Source organism: Rhinopithecus bieti, unplaced genomic scaffold (genome assembly GCF_001698545.2).
Source record: "Rhinopithecus bieti isolate Rb0 unplaced genomic scaffold, ASM169854v2 scaffold_34320, whole genome shotgun sequence".
Lineage (NCBI taxonomy): Eukaryota > Metazoa > Chordata > Mammalia > Primates > Cercopithecidae > Rhinopithecus > Rhinopithecus bieti.
Genome location: NW_016814434.1, coordinates 31,675 through 52,658, shown reverse-complemented (window position 1 = coordinate 52,658; position 20,984 = coordinate 31,675). Strand labels below are relative to the sequence as shown.

The 20,984-nt window shown below is 36.4% G+C and overlaps 1 protein-coding gene across 1 annotated transcript; it reads right to left on the bottom strand.

Moving 5' to 3' along the window:
• Positions 1 to 2,737: 2,737 nt before the first annotated feature.
• Positions 2,738 to 19,917, bottom strand: LOC108514474 (ankyrin repeat domain-containing protein 20A2). The gene is made up of 8 exons (XM_017850738.1): positions 19,888 to 19,917; positions 18,344 to 18,446; positions 17,946 to 18,084; positions 12,627 to 12,712; positions 10,133 to 10,161; positions 9,968 to 10,040; positions 3,947 to 4,017; positions 2,738 to 2,817 (listed from the first exon to the last, which is right to left on the bottom strand). Exons 1-8 carry the CDS (start codon positions 19,915 to 19,917, stop codon positions 2,794 to 2,796), a joined length of 555 nt encoding a protein of 184 aa, XP_017706227.1. The 3' UTR covers positions 2,738 to 2,793.
• Between the last annotated feature and the right edge of the window lie 1,067 nt (positions 19,918 to 20,984).

Here is a 20,984-nt window from a genome sequence, read left to right as displayed (position 1 = left end):
ATATTATATACTTCTTAAATAATAATTATTACTATTTTAGTCAATAAAAATAACATATTCCCTGATTTTTTTCACTTGATTCAGGTTAACTGTCACCATCTTAATCATCAAAATATTTTGTGCTTAATTTAATTTTATCATTTTACATAATTATTATAATTATAAGATATTCTTATGATTTCATCATTGAAACTTTGTTAAAGTCTGCTCATTTCTGTTTGAGTGAATAGAAGGATTTTCCAAAATTTCAAAAAGGGCTCCTCACCATTTCGTGCTTTTATTCCCATCCACTCTTTGCTTCCTGATACAAATTTTTATGCTATCTCACTGGCAGAAACAGAGAAATAAAAAGACACAGACACACATATGTCTTCTGGTTTTACCACCTGGATTTTACACGAAATAGCCAGGTTAAGAGGATGTGACCTTGTAGGGCCTCAGAAACATAAATGATGCTTTCCCTTTTCTGCACAAAGGTTTTCCCTTTTCTGCACAAAGCTATTCTTTTCCCCACTGCCTTTTATCTCTCTCTCTCTTTTTTTTATTTGAATCCTGGGACATCAAAAAAGCAAAGGTGCTCTATGAACTATGGGAACAAAAGCTTGCCACAACACAAAAAGCAGAGTGAAATTGCTGAGTTTCTAGTGCAGAATTCTGGAAAACGAGATGATTCCCAGATTTCACATTTAGTTACCACAAAAGTTTATAGGTGGAAAACATATGGTACAGTTACCTACTTTAGCCCCTTTATCTACTGATAATGGGAGTCAAACCAGCCAAGACATATTAAATGTTTCATCCAAAGCTCCTAAGGTGGCATTCCCTAGCATTTCATGGCACCAAATAACATGACACAATTCCATATTACTGAATTACATAAATTACCAAATAAATTTATCAAATTAGTCAGATATATTAAAAGCCTAACTTAAGCAAAGCCATTTAATGCCTCAGAGGGTGGGAAAAGGCCTCATCTGCTTTACTTTGAAAGAAGCAAATCCTCAGATTGTTGTCAATCTTTAGAACACAATGTACAGAACTCAACTTTCTATTAAATAGTCAAAGTGCTAATTTTTTGGCTGAGAAGTTATGCTTCTTATATGATAAAAATCATACATGTCAAAACTTACCATACTTTATTAAACAACGTAATATAAAGGTCTGATTCAACAAAATATTGGGGAGTGTTAATTTTTTAAAATATGCGGAAGTATATATTTGTTTTCAAAAATATTTGAAATAACCATGATGAGACTGTAGGTTCAAACAGTGAGCTAAGTAGATAAACTCACATGCATGAAAACACATTAAACAGACTCCTTTGGCTGGGAATATTCATTCCCGCTCTCAAGGCTAGATGTGTTTTTCTGGCTCTTCTCAGTCATTGCTTCCCTCCCAATGTATTCTCATTCTATCATTAAAGAAATGCAATTCATCTCTAAATGAACACAGAAAAAAGAATCTAGAATCTGGAGCTTGTTTCTTCAGCACCTTCTTTGTTTATCTGGTTCAGAAGGTCACTTGGTATATGGCTGAATTAGTTTCCCAGCCCATATGCCACTTGGAAGACTGAGAGTGAGACTTAGGTTGATTAATGAACAAACATTATGAGAACATTCTCCAGAACCGTTATTTAGATAGCAGAACTCATCTACTTTGACACATAATTACACATTTAGATAACCCCACTGTAACTGTACACATATTTTCTTGAATAGAAAATTGGACAGATCAAATAATTGATAAAGAGAAAAAAGAGAAGCAGCAAGTGAACCTCTGTCTTTTGAAGTAGAACTGTCTCTATCCCCAAAGCCAGGAACTCTACTTGTAGCATGCCTACCTCATTCTTAAACCTTGCAATATCTTGCTGCAAGTCTTCTAGCTATACTTTTTATGTTCTCTCACTATGTGGTAGAGAATAACTCACATTTTATAGTTCAAGATTCATGCTTTTGTAGTTATTAGCACTGGGATTGTCATATAGTGGTCTCTGGAACAAGCACCGTATTGGTTTTCTGTTTTTATAAGTATCTGTAACAGCAGATTTATTGTGGCTTTCTATCTGAATCATATGCATCATTTCTTTGGGGTGTGTAAACCACAAATCAAAAAGACTTTCATGATCTCTAGACTGAGGCCAATGCCTAACGTCTAATTTCCAATTAGTGGTATTTAGCTTTATATTTTTTGCCGTTTGCATATTAAACTCTTAATCTCTTTCATTTCAATCATAATTACTGGGTTCCTTAATTTTTCGGTTTCTTTATCATTACAAAAATTTTCTTCATCTGTGTGAGAAACAAGCCATGTGTCTGGTTTGTTATCAGTTTTATGGTCTGATTTATTTTCATTTAAATGAAGCTTAGAACATAACTGGTAAGTATATTTCATGGACCTGGAGTGTGAATAGAAGGAGAAGACATTTGACATGGGCTTCTTCTGTTCAGGTGCTGCCTGGAATGCCACAGAGTTAGACCCTCCAGATGTATCTTCCTCCTCACAACCTGGGGCACGATTCATCAGATTACAGGAAACTGCCTTTAAGTTCATCCCTCTTTAGGGTTACTGTGTAGGAGCTCTTCCTCAGGGCAAGCAGAAATTGTGGAGTTTTCAAAACTTTCACCAATATTCAGCTTGAACTTGTTCGTAATGAATTTAAAGGAAGTCCTGAATATACAGATATATTCCCTTTATCATAATTCCTACGAGGTTCTGGTTCTTGAGACTTTTTTTCCCACAGGTGCAAAAGGTGAAAACCAATTTTCTTGTTTTGTTTCTCAGATGTCTTTTCTGTCAGAGTGCATGTTTTAAACTTAGCTTTAATCAAGTATAAACCAAGAAATATTAGAAAATCATTACAATTTAACTGTGAAACTTTATGTGTTGCTGCTCTTAAATTACGGGATCATAACTAAAAAGTGAAAAAGAATTTGCCTTGGCTTAATGTAAGAGAAAAACATGAACCGGCAAGCTGAACTCTCAGTGTTTGTTTGGACTAAACTAAATTCATTATGTGTTAAATCTACCAGAACTGAATTCAAAGATAATATGTGGAATTATAAAAGCTTCCTCTCTTTAATTTACCTTGGCATACCAGGAAGAGTGAGCCCCTACAGTGCATTTATATCTCTGAAGATTAGAGACTAGGCAAACACCAAATTATTAAGAGCCAAACTGAACACCAATCAGAAAGAGAAACAAAATTTTAAATTCTAATTCAAACGATATACTACCATAATGTTATGTATCTAGATAGATTTTCTGCTTATATCCACTTCTAATATAGTTTAAGTTCCACTGGTGATAGTGGATGGATTTTTTAAATTTTGGTAATATTTCCTACTTACTTATGTTGAAATAAAGTGATTGCTTGTACCCTGACACCAATGGTCCCGTTCTGCAAGGTATAATTCTCTTAATAGGCAACTGGGTTGACTTTTATGACCCCATTCCTTCCCTGAACACAGACACTGAAGTCAACTGACAACCACAGAACAGAAGAAATGCTTAAACTCGGCACTGGTGACCAGCAATATAACACTGCAACATTTGAACCACTGACAATGATGACTCCTTTAACATTAGTTTAACTCAGTGGCCATCAATGTTAAACTGTTCATAATTTCTATTCCTTAGTGATATGACTTAATATTTCGTGTTACCTTCTGTATTATGAGTCAGGATATAAAAATGAAAAAGCAAGATGATTCTGGAAATTTCTTGCCTCAATTCCAAGAGGAAAGATAGCTATGAGTTACTACAGGTGGTAGGAATATATTAAGTTTCATAACTGGTTAAATGTTTTAAAAATTAAATATAAAATTTTGATTTTTTGGATTTGAAAGATAGATTCTAAAAGGTTGTGTCATTTGGACTATGCTTTGTTGCTAAAGCAAAAAAAAAAAAAAAAACTGATATGATACAAGAAATTTAAATGTTTATATACCTGTGGTTGCTTCTTTTCACTTCTTTCAAGGCTTTCTTGATCTTCCTCTGAAGCCACTAGTATGTCTTGTTCTGTTGAAAATTCAGAGATTTAGTTCGAATGAACTAAGAACAGTTAGATAAATGCTATAATCTTTATAAAAATAAAAACAGAATAACATTTCTTTGTATTTTATATTTTAAGATTTTAAATGAAGCTTAAAGGTTACTGAAATATTTACTTATTTAAGAAATACTTCTAACTATCCAAAACTTCAACAAACCACTTGCGGAGACACTAGATATCACCAGATTCAAGCCATACACTATCTCAGGGTCACTCACAAATTGTTCCACGCAACATAAATAAACAAAACTGTTGGAAACAAAACCAAACTTTAAAATACAGTCAAAATATACACTGTAACACTTTACTGTACTTCATAATAGTATCTTTTTAACAAAACACTAACTGAGTTAGCAGTTACTAATAATTTGCAAAATTATTGTTTTTTTATACATTAATTAGTGTGCACCCCATTTTTTTACATCGCAAATGTTCTACTATTCTGAAAAATTTATTTTCATCTTTTAAGACGCAGAATGTAGGCTGAGCATAATAGCTCACATCTGCAATCCCAGCACTTTGGAAGGCCAAAATGGGAGAATTGCTTGAGGTCAAGAGTTTAAGACCAGCCTGGGAACCTTAGCTAAACTTTGACTCTACAAAACATTGCACAGGCATGGTGATATGTGCCTGTAGTCCCAGCTACTCAAGAAGTTTAGGTGAGAAGATCCCTTTAGCCCAGGAGTTTGAGGTTGCAGTGAGTCTCAGTCCTGCCATTGCACTCCACCCTGGGAGACAGAGTAAGAACTTGTCTCCAGCAACAGAAAAAAGAAAAAAAAAAAGGCTCAGAATGCTATGTGAAGTCTTCCTTGATTCTAGCTCTCTTTATCCACATACACAGGTGTCTGCTTCTTGCGGCTCCCTTAGTACTCTGTCAATTTTTCTAGCGTCACTTTACCACCTGAACTGTACATCATGTCTTTATATGTCAATCCTCTTTGCTGCTAGACTGTAGAAGACGATCTTTTGAATCATCTTTCTATAAACAGTCTTAACTTTGCTAAATTATTAGTTATTGAGTTCCTGTTAAGTGTTAGGCACTGGGGTATAAGGAAGGAAAATAAAAGCTGTCAGCGATGGCTTTCCTAAAGATCATGCATGAGCTGCGACTTACAGAGTGAGGTTAGCCAGATTAAGTGAGGCAGAGGGCAGGAAAGGGTGAGCACATGCCAGGCAGCAACAAGAGAGGGAGAGAAGCCTGTAAGAGCATATATATTTCTCTACAAAAGAGGAATGGTGAGGGGGGCATTACTGGCAGCTCAGTAATTCCAGAGAAAAAGGCAGATGGGGAAAGGGCTACAGATGGAGATTTGGGCAGAAGTTGGTTTCTTTTTCTTTTCTTTTTTTGAGACATGGTCTTACTCTGTTTCCCAGACTGGAATGCAGTGGCATGATCTCGGCTCACCGCAACCCAGCCTCCCAGCTTCAAGCAATTCTCCTGCTTCATCCTCCCAAATAGCTGAGATTACATGCACATGCCAGTATTGCCTGCTAATTTTTGTATTTTTAGTAGAGATGGGGTTTCATCATGTTGGCCAGGCTGGTCTCGAGCTCCTGACCTCAAATGATCCACTCACCTCAGCCTCCCAAAGTGCTGGGATTACAGACATGAGCCACCATGCCCAACCCAGAAATTAGTTTCTGAAAGCCTTAATTGGACATTAGGTATTCAGGAGTGGTTCACGGATCTATTTGCATTAGAGATAATTAACTCTAAATACTGTGAGGAGCATAAAATTCTGAGACACATAAACAAATGAACAAAGATAAAACATAAGGCAATGTTGCAAAGATGATGCAGGCCTGAGGAGACGTTTTTAGAAATATTTAGAATAAAAGTATCAGTGGCCATTACAAGAATGAATTTTTATTGAATGAATAAATGTGTATATCTTGGTCCCTGGAGAAATACATTCTGCTCATTACTTTACAAAAGTTATCAAATGGAAATAAAATAATATACATAAACTGTTTCCATTACTTGTATTTACTTTATACTTTTTCTGTTTCAGTTTTACTGTGCCGAGAAAATGCATTTGGGTTTTGTGGCTGCTGCTGCTGCTGCTGTTGTTGTTGTTGTTTGAGATGGAATTTCATTCTTGCTGCAATGGTGCAATGGTGCGATCCCAGCTCACCACAACCTCTGCCTCTCGGATTCAAGCTATTCTCCTGCCTCAGCCTGCCGAGTAAATGGGATTGCAGGCATGTGCCACCATACCCACCTACTTTTGTATTTTTAGTAGAGATGGGTTACTACATGTTGGTCAGGATGGTCTCAAACTCCCAACCTCAGGTTATTCGCCCATCTCAGCCTCCCAAACTGCTGGGATTACAGGCATGAGCCACCGCACCTGGCCACATTTGGGGATTTTGTTTTAAAACTTCTGCTTCCTGGATCTACCAAGCTTATGAGAAAATAGAAGCAAATAAGTCATTTGCATAGGTAAGAAACTTTGGGTTTATAGCTTGTCATCACTACCCTAGAAGATTATCATCACATTTTGTAAACCAAAATGTTAATTCTAGACATAAGAGGAAAAAGAAATTAATACTATAGGGGTGAAAAAATATTGCATAATTTATTACTGTTCATCTGATCATATGACTGGTTTAAGGGCACTGAATTTAACTTGAATGTAAAGTAGACCCCATAGTAGCTGCAATAGACTGGGTGTTCTCACAGAATTAAATTTGATGCTCATGTGTTATCTTTAAATGATACAGCTCTGCTGAAAACCCATACTCCTAGTGCATGATCATCCATTAAGACAACGTGATGGAATGTGTGAGTACAGCTGAGGAGACACCACAAGGCAAATGCTCAATAGTTCCCATTAATCAAAAATATAATACAGAAAGCCATAGGCATTATTTAATATTTGGTTTTGGAAGGTATTTTTAGTGACACTGCATATAGTTGTGCCTAATAATTGCAAAATGAGAGATGTAAAAATAAATCAGAGCCACGTTGTGTTTGAGTAGGAAATCTGTAGATGTCTACCTGGTTTTCCCATCCAGCCCCATGGTACCCACACTCCAATTTATGTTAAATACTAACCTCAATGAAATTCCTCTTTCTCCTCATTCTCTTTGTTATCTATGTGTTGCTTTCCTTACAGGAAGAATACAAATGCCTTGCTAAGAAGCATTCTCCTTGGTTGTAGGCTGCATAGGGGGAGTAAAGACAAACTACATTTGATCACAAAATGACTTTTTACAAGTCAGAAGTATAGTAGCATGAAGCCAACTGAGGGAATCTAGAATAAAATTTTCTATGCTTCTTTCCCTTCTTTGCTCTCTTTCTACTCAAAAGCTGTGATTCACACAGGTAATGAAGAGTATAATTCCTTGATAGAAACACAGCTCCAAGATTAATCCTTTCTTTAACAATGAAGCTCGTGTGTCCAAAGTTTGTAGTTGCTGTCTGGTTTTTGAATACTGAGGGCGATAGATATTTATCATCAATTCACAGCTTCCCAAATTTTTGAAAAGTCTTACTATTGATGGTTCAAGTAGTAGAAATATAATCTAAAATATCTGAAATTAAAGTTTTTTATTACAATGTAAATAGCAATGCAAATTGTACTAAAGTATAACATTTATTTCTTCACTGAAGCAGTACCATATTCTCCTCTACTCCCACAAACACACTACTCCTTCAAGGTCTAATGTATTTTGAAAGTCCTGTAATTGCTATTAACTCAGACAAGTTTACTTAACTAGAATCTCGCACTTTGTTCTAAGCTTTTGTTATTTACTACAATTTACTCTGAATCACTCAATGATGTCTATTATATATTTTGTTTTCCATGAGAAATTTGTTTATTAGTAATGAAGGTTCTTCAGAGATAAGAAAAATTTGAATAACTAACTTGGTGCATAAACACATTAAGGTTAAATACCCATGACATTATTGTGTATTTCCATGTACTAGAGACAAAAACTTCAAAAAATATTTTAATGAATTTACATTAAATTAAAAACTACTTTCATTAAACTGAGATGATCTTCCCTCAATGCATGAATACCTTCAGAATTCATATGTGAAGCCTTAAATATAGACCAAAGATTTGTATAAAATATAACAGCCTTAAAAGTCTTCTTTGTTGCCGGCACAGTGGCTCCTGCCTGTAATCCCAGCACATTTGAAAGCTGAGTTGGGCAGAACACCTGAGGTCAGGAGTTGGAGAGTACCCTGGCCAACATGGTGAAACCCCATCTCTAATAAAAAAAGAAAAATTAGCAGGGAGTGGTAGCACGTGCATGTGGTATCAGCTACTTGAGGGGCTGAGGCAGGAGAATTGCTTGAACTTGAGAGGTAGAGGTTGTAATGAGCCAAGACTGAGCCACTGCACTCCAGCCTGGGTGACAGAGCAAGACTCTGTCTCAAAAACACAAACAAACTAACAAAAAACCTAATTGTTCTCATGTAAAAATAAGTCTAGTTCACACTAGATCTGAAACATACACAATGCCTTGGGACAGGACAGAAATATATTTAGCAAGTTATATTCCTGGTTTCTGTAAAAATAAAACTGTTGAATTTAAGCTTTTAAGACAAGTCAAGGAAAAGAGCAAAAAATGCAAAAGTGAAACTTGAAAGTTCATTTCATCCTCAAGGGCTCATGATCACCAGACATTCACAAACTATATATATTGTTCAAAACATTAGTTCTGAATTTTGATCCAAGTATCCCTGGAGTTTCAGTTTCATTCAAGGATGTCCAAGAGGTCAAGTAAGACAATGCCATTTACTCTTTTCAGTTTTCTTTTCTGAGAAGAGCACAGCAAACTTCTTCAGAGAAATGAATTGTCCCAACTTCAGAGGCTAAAGGCTCGTGAGTCATAGTTCTAAGGGCATTTATAAAATATGGTGGTGCGTGCTTGCATTCTGAATTTTTCAGCTTTAAACTCTCATATGGTAAACAGGAGTAGATACAAACTGATTGAACAAAAGCCTTTTTAATCTGACATTATATTTGTTTTTATCTCTTTCTTCATTTACCAGCAACAGGAGAGTCTAACTAAATGTGGTAAAGTGGTCTAAGGGAATACAGTGAAAAGTATAAAATGAATTAAACCAGAGATAATCATATCACTGTGGATACATCTGGAAGATATAATACAACGTACACCAAAGAAAGTGGCAGAAAGGCATGTAAAGTGTATAACCACTCACATACCATTTTAGGACACAAATAAAAATTCTGCGTATTATTTCTGAGCATCACAATATAGTTAAAGATTTCAAAAGGGCATTGAAATGAAAAACAACCAGTTTATGATGTCAGTAGCCTCTATGCAATCATGTTTCAAAACCTTAACATCAAAAAGTCTCAAAATCACCATTCTAAAAAACTGTGTCTACCAGTTATAGATGAATAAATACTTTCCTCATTTTTAATAATCAAAGATGCCACAAACACACACATACACACACCTAGACATACACATACACACACAGTCTGCTCATTAGAACATCTGATTGGCTTCAGATCATCAATGTAATAACACTAGCAGCAAGTCTCTAAAGTTAAGACAGAAACTGACACGTTAATCAGTTAAGCTTTCCTCCAGGTAAAGATCATAACTCCAACTACCACATAACTCACTGGAAATATCTGAGAGTCTTGAAATTCACTGCTTCAAATCCCTGACAAGTATAAACATTTATATTGAAAACTTTATGCTATTAAAAACATTAAAACAGAAACATCTGAATTAAAGCTTACATTTTAAAATCTTTTCTGTGCTTCTAAATTTATTTTATTCAAATATAGATACCAACAGTAACATTTACGTCAATGCCTTCCATTCAATTTCAAACAAATAGAATTAGGGGTTAAGAGTAATGTGAGTACTTCCAATCATTTGATGGAATTTTTTCCAACATCAAATTTGTATTGAAAAACATACCTGCTCTCAATGTCTGAACATTCTTTCTTTGTACTGCTCCTTTCATGGCAGGATCTTCCATTTCAGTGCTAGGCTGAATGGGTTTTAAAAGAAAATGATTCATAAATCATATATATTTTATACAATATGGAGTTAGTGATTCAAAAAATATACATAATTAATTACCTTCAAGGAAGAATGTTTGTCAGGAGGCCCTACAAAGCAAAGGGGATATGTCATCATATATCTAAGTATGACAGGGCCAATCAAACATTCATGCAGTGTTACTATCAAGGTGAGTTCTCATTTCTGGCTATAAAAATGATTGCTTAAGGTTTTGAGGGTTCTTCTTGACATCTTCTTTTCATTGGCTAGGACAGCAACATGACAGAAATATAAGGTGCAGAAGACGAATATAGGATTCCAAAAAAAATACAGTTTACATTTCAATAGTGAGATTGTGTATACCTAAAACAGAAAAGCATGGATATCACTGTGAACATGTGGGCCAATGAGAAGAAAAGAGACCATTAAACAGAGGAACAAATCAAACCTGAGGGAATCAATGTCAAAGCTGATGGTGAATGTACAGAGTATTTTAACTCAACATATCAGGGCCATTGCTGCCAGCACACCACAAGTAAATTCCCCTTGTCCTGTCGCTGAGGAAATACACAGTTGAGATGAGAGTTCAGATGAATGTGCAATTCACCACTCATCAAAGTGTTCTAAATTGATCAGCTAGGATACACACTTATGAAATGACAGCTAATCAAAATACTCATTTTTCCCATGACCACATGGGCTACTGCAGCACCTACATTTCTCCTATCCCCTTGTTTGGCCTTGAATAAGAACTCCTTGGTCCACTCAGTCAAGGCAGTCCAGAAAACACATAAATTAACCATGTAGAATAAGCTTCCCATATCAAAATATTTATTGAAAAAGGAAACATTGAATTACCACAGACTTGCTGGATATGAATACACTTTTATATTTCAAAATTGGTGCAGTATTTATTGAAAATGACAATTTTGGTATTCACAGAATGAATTTTATAATGTGATTGCTTCTAAAGTTAGCTAAGTTTGGTATATCATCTTACACTGTAAAGGACTTCTATAAAACACTTATATCAAAGAGCTGGCTGTCTCAAAAAAAAAATTAGCCAAAGCATCTATATTCAACTTAATCACATCTTATTCACTCATGTCAATGAGACTTCTCTCTCTGAGACCTGACAGTTATGAAGTGAAATGAGCTGCCATAGTTTACCCCAATTCTAGCACTCCCTCCTGCCTCCAGTACTCTCCACAGCAACCTCTTTTGTGAGACTGGGCATATGCTGAAGCAACTGGAAGTGAGTTGTCTCAAGTTTACTTCGCTTTAACTCCCAAGACCCCAGCGAATGTCTCTCTTTCTTCCCTCATTGTCCTTTCACAGTCGCTCTTCTTTTGAAAAAGTAATCTTTAGATCTGTGTCCTGATGCTTCCCTTCCTAACTGCTTTTTATGGATAATTGTAACCACTTTTTTCATCTGTATTCAGCAGTAGTATATACCTGTAATCTCTATTTTTTCATCTCATACTCTTTCCCTGTGGCTAGAATCATGCTCAGAAATAAAAGGAAATTAATACTTGCCCTTGATTCTGTTATTTTTTAAATTGCTCTCCAATGGTTCTTTTTCCACATTTCTCTAAAGGAAGGCTATTCCATTGCTATTCAAAGCTGTGTCTAAGGACCAGCACCAACATCACTTGAGTACTCATGAGAAATGCGGAATCAATCAGAATGTGCATTTTCCAGAAGCTCCTCAACTAATTCATGGAAACTTGAATGCCCTGTTCTACACTGATGTGCTTCCATATTTGTTTACCCTAGTTGCCCTTTTTGGTTTAGCCTCAATTTCTTCCCTATTATATCCTGAATTTAATACTACATTATAAGCCATAGTGTTACTAATGAAATTTTCATCAGGCAGGACTTCTCTAATTAAATTCTTCTCCATAAATCACCCAACACTATTCTTTTCAATTATGTTAATTTGACCTATATGATACTATCCCATGAGGTTACAACATTTTCTACAAAACTAAGTTCTAGCCATACATGGCTGACCATTTTTGATGATGCTCATCAATGGTAGATAAAACACAGGTCTGAGTGGTAAAGTACCTCAATCTTTAATGCCTCCCCAGGAGTGAGGATGACAGCAAGAGTAGGAAAATGTTACTCTAATTCTCTGACACATTTTGGTATTGGAAGCTCACTTTATCTTCTTTCCTATTTCTAACACCCTGTTCTTCCTTCTTCTACAGAACAGTTTGACTTTACTATCCTTCATTACATACACCCACATTTTAAAAAAATTATTCCATGTACACGCTGCCCTCCTCATGCTTTCTTTCTCTTTTATTCATTTCCTCTTCCCTCTTTATTGACTTGCCTCAGGTCTTAGAGTACCTTAAAATGCAACTCATAACTCAGCTCCTTTAGTGGTACTCCCAATGTAATCGACTGCTGACTCTTGGTTAGAGACACAACTTATCACCATTTGACTTCTCCTTTACTCATTATACAGTTAACAGGACATTTTATTTAGCTATTAGACTATCTTGGTACTCATATTTTAAAAGAAGCATTCCATCAAATGACTTTTTAAACAAAATATGGTTCTCACCTTCTCCTTTTCCATTGACTATACTGTTTCCTTTTTTCATGGGAAGGTCCAGGTAAAGGCTCTGACACTTTCTCGGGGACACGCTGCTAAGTAATATCAAGAAAGAGTTTCTGCCTTAAAAATTATAATGAGTTACACCAAGAGTTTCTTATGAATCTCTTTTCATGAAACTGGGTCTCACTCTGTCAACCCAGGGCTAGAATGTAGTGGAATGATTCTGGCTCACTACAGTCTCAACATCCTGACCTCAAGCAATATTCCCACCTCAACTTCCTGAATAGCTGGAACTACAGGTGCATAGCATCATGCCAGGCCAATGCTTTGATTGTTATTTTTGTTGAGACAAAGCCTCATTATATTGCCCAGGCTGGTCTCAAACTCCTAGGCTTAAGGAAACCTTCTCCTTCTGCCTCCCAAAGTGTTGAGATAACCAGTGTGCAACACCATACTCAGCCCTCATCAATTCCTTTAAATAAACCTCAATGTTGCCCAGGCATGGTGGCTCATACCTGTAATCACAGTCCTTTTCCAGGCCAAGATGGGTGGATTGCTTGAGTTCAGGAATTTGAGACCAGCCTGGGCAAAATAATGAGAACACATCTCTACACAGAAATACAAAAGGGAGTCAGGCCTGATGTTGTGTGCCTGTATCCCAGCTGCTTGGGAGGCTGATGTGGGAGGATCACTTGAGCTTTAGAGGTGGAGACTGTAGTGAGCCAAGATCATGCCACTGTACTCCAGCCTGGGCAACAGAGCAAGATCCTGACTCCACAAAAATTTTAATTTAAAATGTGAGAGCGATGGGAAATACAAACAAAAAGCCAGCCTAATTTATCAATGAAATATGAGCTTAAGCCAAGAAATAAAGGAAACCACATGAAGTACAATAAGGTACATGGAGAAATAGATCCATAACAGAGCATTATGGTCTTTCATATCCCTAATAATACTAATTAATATTTATACTACAATTAGTTTTTTGTAAGTACTTCTGTGATAGAGTTTATTACTATAAGACTTTCAACTACTTAAATATGGTCATCTACCACTACCCGAAAGAACGTTATTATAACAGAGAGAAAAACCTGGAACTTTCAACTTTCCACCTAGAAAAATAATTGGTCACCAGAATTCTAAAGAGTAATGTATGGCTTGAAAAGGTATATTTCATAGAACATGAGTTGGAGCTAATCAACAGTATAAGAAATGTTAATCTACAATCACAATGTTACGATTCCAGTTGGACAATACTAGAAAATACATTGTAATCCTCTTTACTACTGATGAGCTATTTCTAATTTATTTCCTTTTTATGTATGGCATAATTTCTCAACATAACACCACAAAACTTATACATCCACAAATATTAAAAAATAATACAAATGTAAGCAATATTTTAAATATTTAATCATTAGATACATGAGGTATGTGACTTGGAACATTCCATTATATAAAAATTCATTTGTCTATGTATTCAGATCAAGCAACTGTTAAGGCTGAATGTCTCATGCCTGTAACTCCAGCACTTTGAGAGGCTGAGGTTGGCAGAACACTTGAGCCCAACAGTTCAAGACTAGCCTGGGCAACAAGGCAAAACCCCGTCTCTACAAAAACTACAAAAATCAGTTGAGCATGGTGACACAGGTCTATAGTCCCAACTACTTGGATGGCTGAGGTGTGAGGATCATCTGAGCCCAGGAAATGGAGATGGGAGTGAGCCAAGGTCTCACCACTGCACTCCAGCCTGGGTTATAGAGTGAATCCACATCTCAAAAAACAACAATTAAAATGCTTCTTAAAAGGAAGACTGTATTCTACGTACTCTAGGATACACACAAATATGTTTACTGACCTCCGGTAGCTCATGGTATGCAGGAGCTTCCAATGATTCTTTAAACAACTAAATATAAAAACTTCTGAAACTCAAAATTTCAGAATATCTTATAAGGACTTTGAGTGGTTATTTTATTTTATTTTTTAAAATGTAGTCTTGCTCCGTCACCTTGGCTGGAATGCAATGGTATGATCTTGGCTCACTGCAACTTCTGTGTCCCGGGTTCAAGTGATTCTCCCACCTCAGCCTCCTGAGCAGCTGGGAATATAAGCATGCGTCATCATGCCTGGCTAATTTTTGTGTTTTTTTCTTCTTTTAGAGGCAAGGTTTCACCATATTGGCCAGGCTGATCTCGAACTCCTGACCTCAGGTGATCCTCCGCCTTGGCCTCCCACAGTGCTGTGATTATAGGCGTGAGCCACTGGGCCCGGCCAAGTAAATACTTTAGAGAAACTACAATGACAAAATTATGACGTTAAAGTCTTACCATATTGGTATTAAGAGTCTCTGTTCTAGAAATGTTTATTTGCAGTAAAATACATATTCGATTAGATGAAGCGTTTTATAGAAATGCTTCATGGACAACTTATATAACACACAAAAATCCTTTTACAAAACAAATTTTGAGAGCATAAATTTAAATTTCTACATTTCCACAATTTATATTTTTAAGTCAGATACAGTCTTGTTATGTTGCCCAGGCTTTTCTGAAACTCCTGGGCTCAAGCACTCTTCTTGCCTCAAACTCCCAAGTAGCAGGGACCACAGGTCTACACCTCCACACTCAGCGATTTTTCTACAATTTTTAATACTATTTTAGTCTCACTACAGAACCAATAATATAAGCAGAGACAATCTCTCCTATAAACTATATGATACCAAAATTATAAGTTTCCAAGAAAAAAAAAAGCTATAGGCAATGTGCTCAATGTTTTTGAAACTAAAAGGTACCAGAGGATTCCATGATTACTGCAAATAATTTGATCCCCTGAAGATTTATATAAGCATAAATATGATAGTTAGCCTCGTATGATTTAAAAGTCAAATTGTTAGTATTTATCTAAATAAACCTTAACCAAATTTCATGTGTCCTCTATTGGATAAAGCATTTCCTAATGTGATTTTCCTGTCACTACTTCTTTTCCAGTTCATTATTTTCAGTTCACACCCTGTCACAGTACTTATCAATCTTTCTTAGTTACCAAAATTAAACAAATTTTTTGAATCAACTAGCCATATGTATGTTTTTCTCTGACCAAATTTCCATTACCACCATAAAACTATGATAGGTATACCACTGCTAAGTCTTAAAAGTAAATACTATGCAGAACTAGATTCAGAGTGAGAAAATTAATTTTACAAGAGACCACTTTACCTTAGTAGCAACACTCAAGTCTTTGTCATCCGATGTAGGCAATGAATCTACACATAGTTCATGGAAAATGCTTGAAAGTAAAAATGTACAATGAAAAATGAGCAAGTGATTCCTTTTTACAATTTTTTTTAACTGCCAGTTTTTTATATCCAGCTTCCCTCTCAAAAAGAAAAAGCATAATCTGGAAAGGTCAGTGATCCTATGTATTAAATAATGATTCTTAATAAATTAAATATATCTCTGCCGTAAAAGATGTTAGTTTACAGCCTATTTCTGCCTCCCACCTCTTCTAAATCTATAAAAATATTCAATGAAACTGACCTTGAGCTCTAGTAACAGATAGTGCAGTCAATATATTGCAGAGCCGACAATGTTACCCTCAACAAATTATGCGTCCCTGAAGTTGAAACTTAAAAATTCAATTAATGGATGACATAAATTTGTTACCCAATCTGGAAGAAAACTGATGCCTAAATAAGGTAGAGAGATCCACGTCTCTTCTCCATGATCTATTATATGAGTTTTTGAAGAGTAATTTGAAAGAATTCCCTTTACTTTTCATCTAATGTGTATTGTAATATTACTTTCATCTAATGTATATAGTATATAACTTACATAAACATTATATCTGTATATATATGAGTATATGTATAGTAATAGATATCATATGATATGTAAATAAACAATAATAGGCCGGCACGGTGGCTCACACCTTTAATCCCAGCATTTGGTGAGGCCAAGGCAGGAAGATCACTGTGAGGTCAGGAGTTTGAGATCAGCCTGGCCAACATGGTGGAGAATCCTCTGCTACTAAGATGCAAAAATTAGCCAGCAGGCTGGCATCTCCTTTAATCCCAGCTACCTGAGAGGCTGAGAGGAGAATTTGCTTGAACCATGGGGAGACAGAGGTTGCAAGTGAGCAAAAGACCATGCCACTGACACCAGCCTGGGCAAAGAACAAGGACTCTGACGCAATATATATAATATATTAGTGATTCCTATAAATTGAAAACGTACTTTCAATCTGAATTATATGTGTGTATATATATATAAGTATATTATATATATATTATAATATATAGTATATATATCGTTAATTTTTTCAAGTAACCTCCTTTTTGTTCGTTTTTTCCCCTGAACACAGGCAGTTTTAAATTTTTAGTTTGCTAAATCAACCTTCAGGATGTTGCTTATGAGGCATTCTTAGGAAGCTTGCAACAGATAAAATAAACCTTGCCAAATATAAGATTTGTGTTTTCTTCCTGGTACCTTACTCACTTGCCATATGTAAAATTTCAGTCTGTATTCCATCAGGAACTCATGTTTGTGACATAAAATTTCATTAGTTTTCTTCAAACAGCAGGTATTTTTTAATTAATAATTCATCCTTTCCTACTCATCAATCCTTACTTCTATCTTAAATAATTTCAGTGTTTCTGGGTTTCCTACTCTGTTCCATGCGTTTGTCTTTTCAGCTGTCAGTAAATGATTAATTTTAGACATTAATAGCACATCTTGCTATCTAGAGGAGCAAGTGTCTTTTCACTCCATTATGAGATTTTAAAAAATGCCACCACAATAGTGAAAGACAGCAGGTGTCATAGAAAAATGTTAAAACCTTGATATTTTCATTCGGTCTATGTAAAATTGATAAACACAGAAAGAGCTCACATTTTGAGAAAAATGTGCCTTCCCATTCACGAACACAGAACCCACCTCCCACTTCCAAATAAAGAACCTACCTACACAGGTGGATATGGTGTAAAACGGACAGTTTTCTCTGAGAACTTTTCACCTACTGAAAATAACTCACGCTATTTTTGATAGGGGAATGAGTTTTCTCATTAGGCACCTCCTATAATATATATAAACCATGTTTTAAAGGTGTTCATTAAAAATAAAACACCGTAGATGCTTAACTTTGTAAATTAAATCACTCAACTTCTCCACCTGCTCCAGATAGGGAATTATGAGGGATGGAACACAGGTGAGGGCCCGTTTGGCTCCGCCGCTCAGCGAGTGCACAGCCCCCTCCAAGGTCCAGTCCGAGGGGCTTCGCGGAAGCCTGGCCTGGGGAGCCCCTCCCATCCTGGGCATGAGCCTCCGCTACCTGTGCTGCTTGTCCACCGCATCCACGTCTCTGCTCTTGCGCTCCAGGCAGCACTCCACCTGCCAGCACACACAGCCTGCGAGCGACTTCCGGGAGCTGTGCAGACACGCGCCCAATGGCTTTGCCAGGCTCAGTTGGTCTCAAAGGTCAGAGATTGCGAGTGTCGCTGCTGAAGGATGTGGTGGACCGGGCTGGATCGCGGATTTTGGAGTAGATCATAGATATGAGTTCGTGGATTGGAGCTTGGATCACGGATTTGGGGTTGGTCGGGTATTTGGGGTTGGATAGGGGATTTGAAGCTGGGTCGGCGGGGGCAGAAGGGGGTGGTGGTGGTGAAAAGGTGACAGGGAACTGCCCTCGCTTAAGAGCTGGTGATTGGGGGCCTGAGAAGAACTCACCACCATGAAGTTGTTCGGCTTTGGGAGCTGGAAGGGCCAGAGGGTCCTGAGCTCCATAGGCCACATCTACACAAGTTCTGGGTACTGAATCTGTGACGCAGAACTGCAGAAGATCCAGAGGGTCTTAAATGAAGTAAAAATGAAGAGATTCAAGGGAGCGTGAATTGTTAACATCTCTTTTAAACAAATAGGCTAGGTTAAAAATTTTTTACAGAGCTTTACAGTATTACATGTCAGTAAAAATGGTAGTTCTCTTAACTGACTTGCCAGATGGATTAGATGTCTTCATTCACTCAATAAAGTGTGCAGGATTTCATAATATGTTTTCAATTAATGGGGAATTTTAGACTTTATGTTGCTCCAATTTATGAATACCTATTCTCTTGTACTTTATATCCAAATTTATAGATCTATTTTAAGAATTCAGAGAATCTATGGAAGACGACTCTGCTTGCCCTGAAGCAAGGAAACCAGGGACCTTCTCCCAAACCTCTGAAGTTGGTGTTAGGTCCAGTTAATGTATATCCTCTAAAAAGAGTAAGTATCTAAAGCCCAAACAACTTGCATGGCTTTCTTTTGTTAAATCCAATAAATAACCATTCAGATCTTAGAGATTATATATATTTAAATACATATCAGTTACCCAGGATTCTGTGTAAACCATATTCAGGAGACCAATGTATAAGCCAGATTGTCAGCTAATTAAAATATTGTAAGCAAAATGCTCTTATCTGCTAACTAGAATATCCCCTTTTTGCTGTCAGCGTATATGGGAGCCAAATTTGTCATTAGAAGGTTTCTTAATTATAGAATTAAAGGAAAAGGCAATGAGAAGTCTTTCATCCAGGCCATAGTAAAACCTGAGCATTCCATTCCTCCAATGGTGTGGGGCATTGGACTGATGATATTTCTTTTGACCAAATTGAGTATTTCATTACTGGATAAGCAACTCTTGATTCTTCTGGTGGTTAAAGTTGCTTTTAGTTGGTTCCATGCCAATTCTCCTTCTTCTACTCTGATTCTTTTAAACAGAATATGATAGTTTATTAGGTTTCTACTTACTAAATTTCCATCATTCTTACATTATACCCAGTCTAATTGATGTTTAGTGTATTCTAAAACTTTCAATTCAGATGTTTATACTTTCTCGGATTTATATGTGATGTAAACCTTATTCATTATATGTGAGTTCTCCATTTATGTTTTCACTATAAGCTTTTCCCTATATTACCACGTTGTTGAACATATCTATTCTAATCTACATCATGAGTTAGCTAGGATGTATGAGACTAATGGCTTTTTTACTTTGCTACTTATTACTTTAGTGATAATTACATTTTGTGCATTTTTTTTTTATTGTGGTACAGCTAGATGCTTATATTTACTGTTTCTGCTCTAGAATGTATTTGGTACAAGGTGAATAATTATGAACATGGAAAATAATTTATCAACTTCCTGGATACTATCATCAGGGCAGAGTCCTTACAGGTGAGATTTCACTTGCTTCTTCCACACTCCACCACTCTTTACTAACATTTACTTACGTATCCATTGAAAACCTTTTTCTTGGCCATGTGTGGTAACTCACACCTGTAATCTCAGCACTTTGGAGGCCAAGGCAGGTAGTTTACTTGAGCCTAGGAGTTCAAGGCTAGCATGGGCAACAGAGCAAAACCGCATCTCTACAGGGAATACAAAAATTATGTAGACATGGTGGCATGCACCTGTAGTCCCAGCTACTCAGGAGGATGAAGTAGGAGGGTCACTTGAGCTCAGGAGGTCGAGGGTGCAGTGACCTGTAATTATGCCACTGCACTGCAGCCTGGGTGACAGAGTGAGATCCTGTCTAAAACAAAACAAAACAAAATAAAACAAAACAAATTATTTTTTAGTACCTGACATCTTTTGTAAATAATATTTGATAATATTTGTTGAATTTGAAACTCAATAGAAGTAGAGCTGAGTTAGACTTTTATCTTTGCACTGTTGGATTTGAAGAAAGAATATGTTATATTATGCAAATAAAAGGGAGAAGTCTGTAATTTAAGAGAACAAACTGAAGATGTAAGTAAATGTATTCAGTTAATTGGATTAGCCAGTAATGTAAATTTCATAGGGTCACTACTTACATTCTTACAATCAATAAACATTTTTTGAGTGTCAAATAGATTCCAGACAGTGGGCTATTTGGTCTGGGTAACCCTGAGTTGTGTTTTAAGCTGCAGCTTAGGTATCAGCACTATCAAGAAGCCTTCAGTTATTGCCCAGTGTGGGTTAGCTCCTTGTTCTGTGTGCTCTCATGGCTCCCTGTGCTTACCTCTATCATTTCTCCACACATGATGAGCTCCCATCAGGTAGAAACCATGTCTAACTCTTCTTTATGCATAGATGTTCAGCTTGATCGACAAGTGTTTGTGGATTAATCGTTTTTTTTTTGTTGTTGTTGTTTTTTTTTTTTTTTTTGAGACAAGGTCTCACTCTGTTGCCCACACTGGAGTGCACTGGCACAATCATGGCTTACTGCAGCCTTTGACCTCCTGGGCTCAACTGATCCTCCCCACTCAGTCTAGTAGTTAGGACTATAGGTGTGCACCACCACTCCTGACTAGTTTTTTTTTTTTTTTTTTTTTTTTTTTTTTTT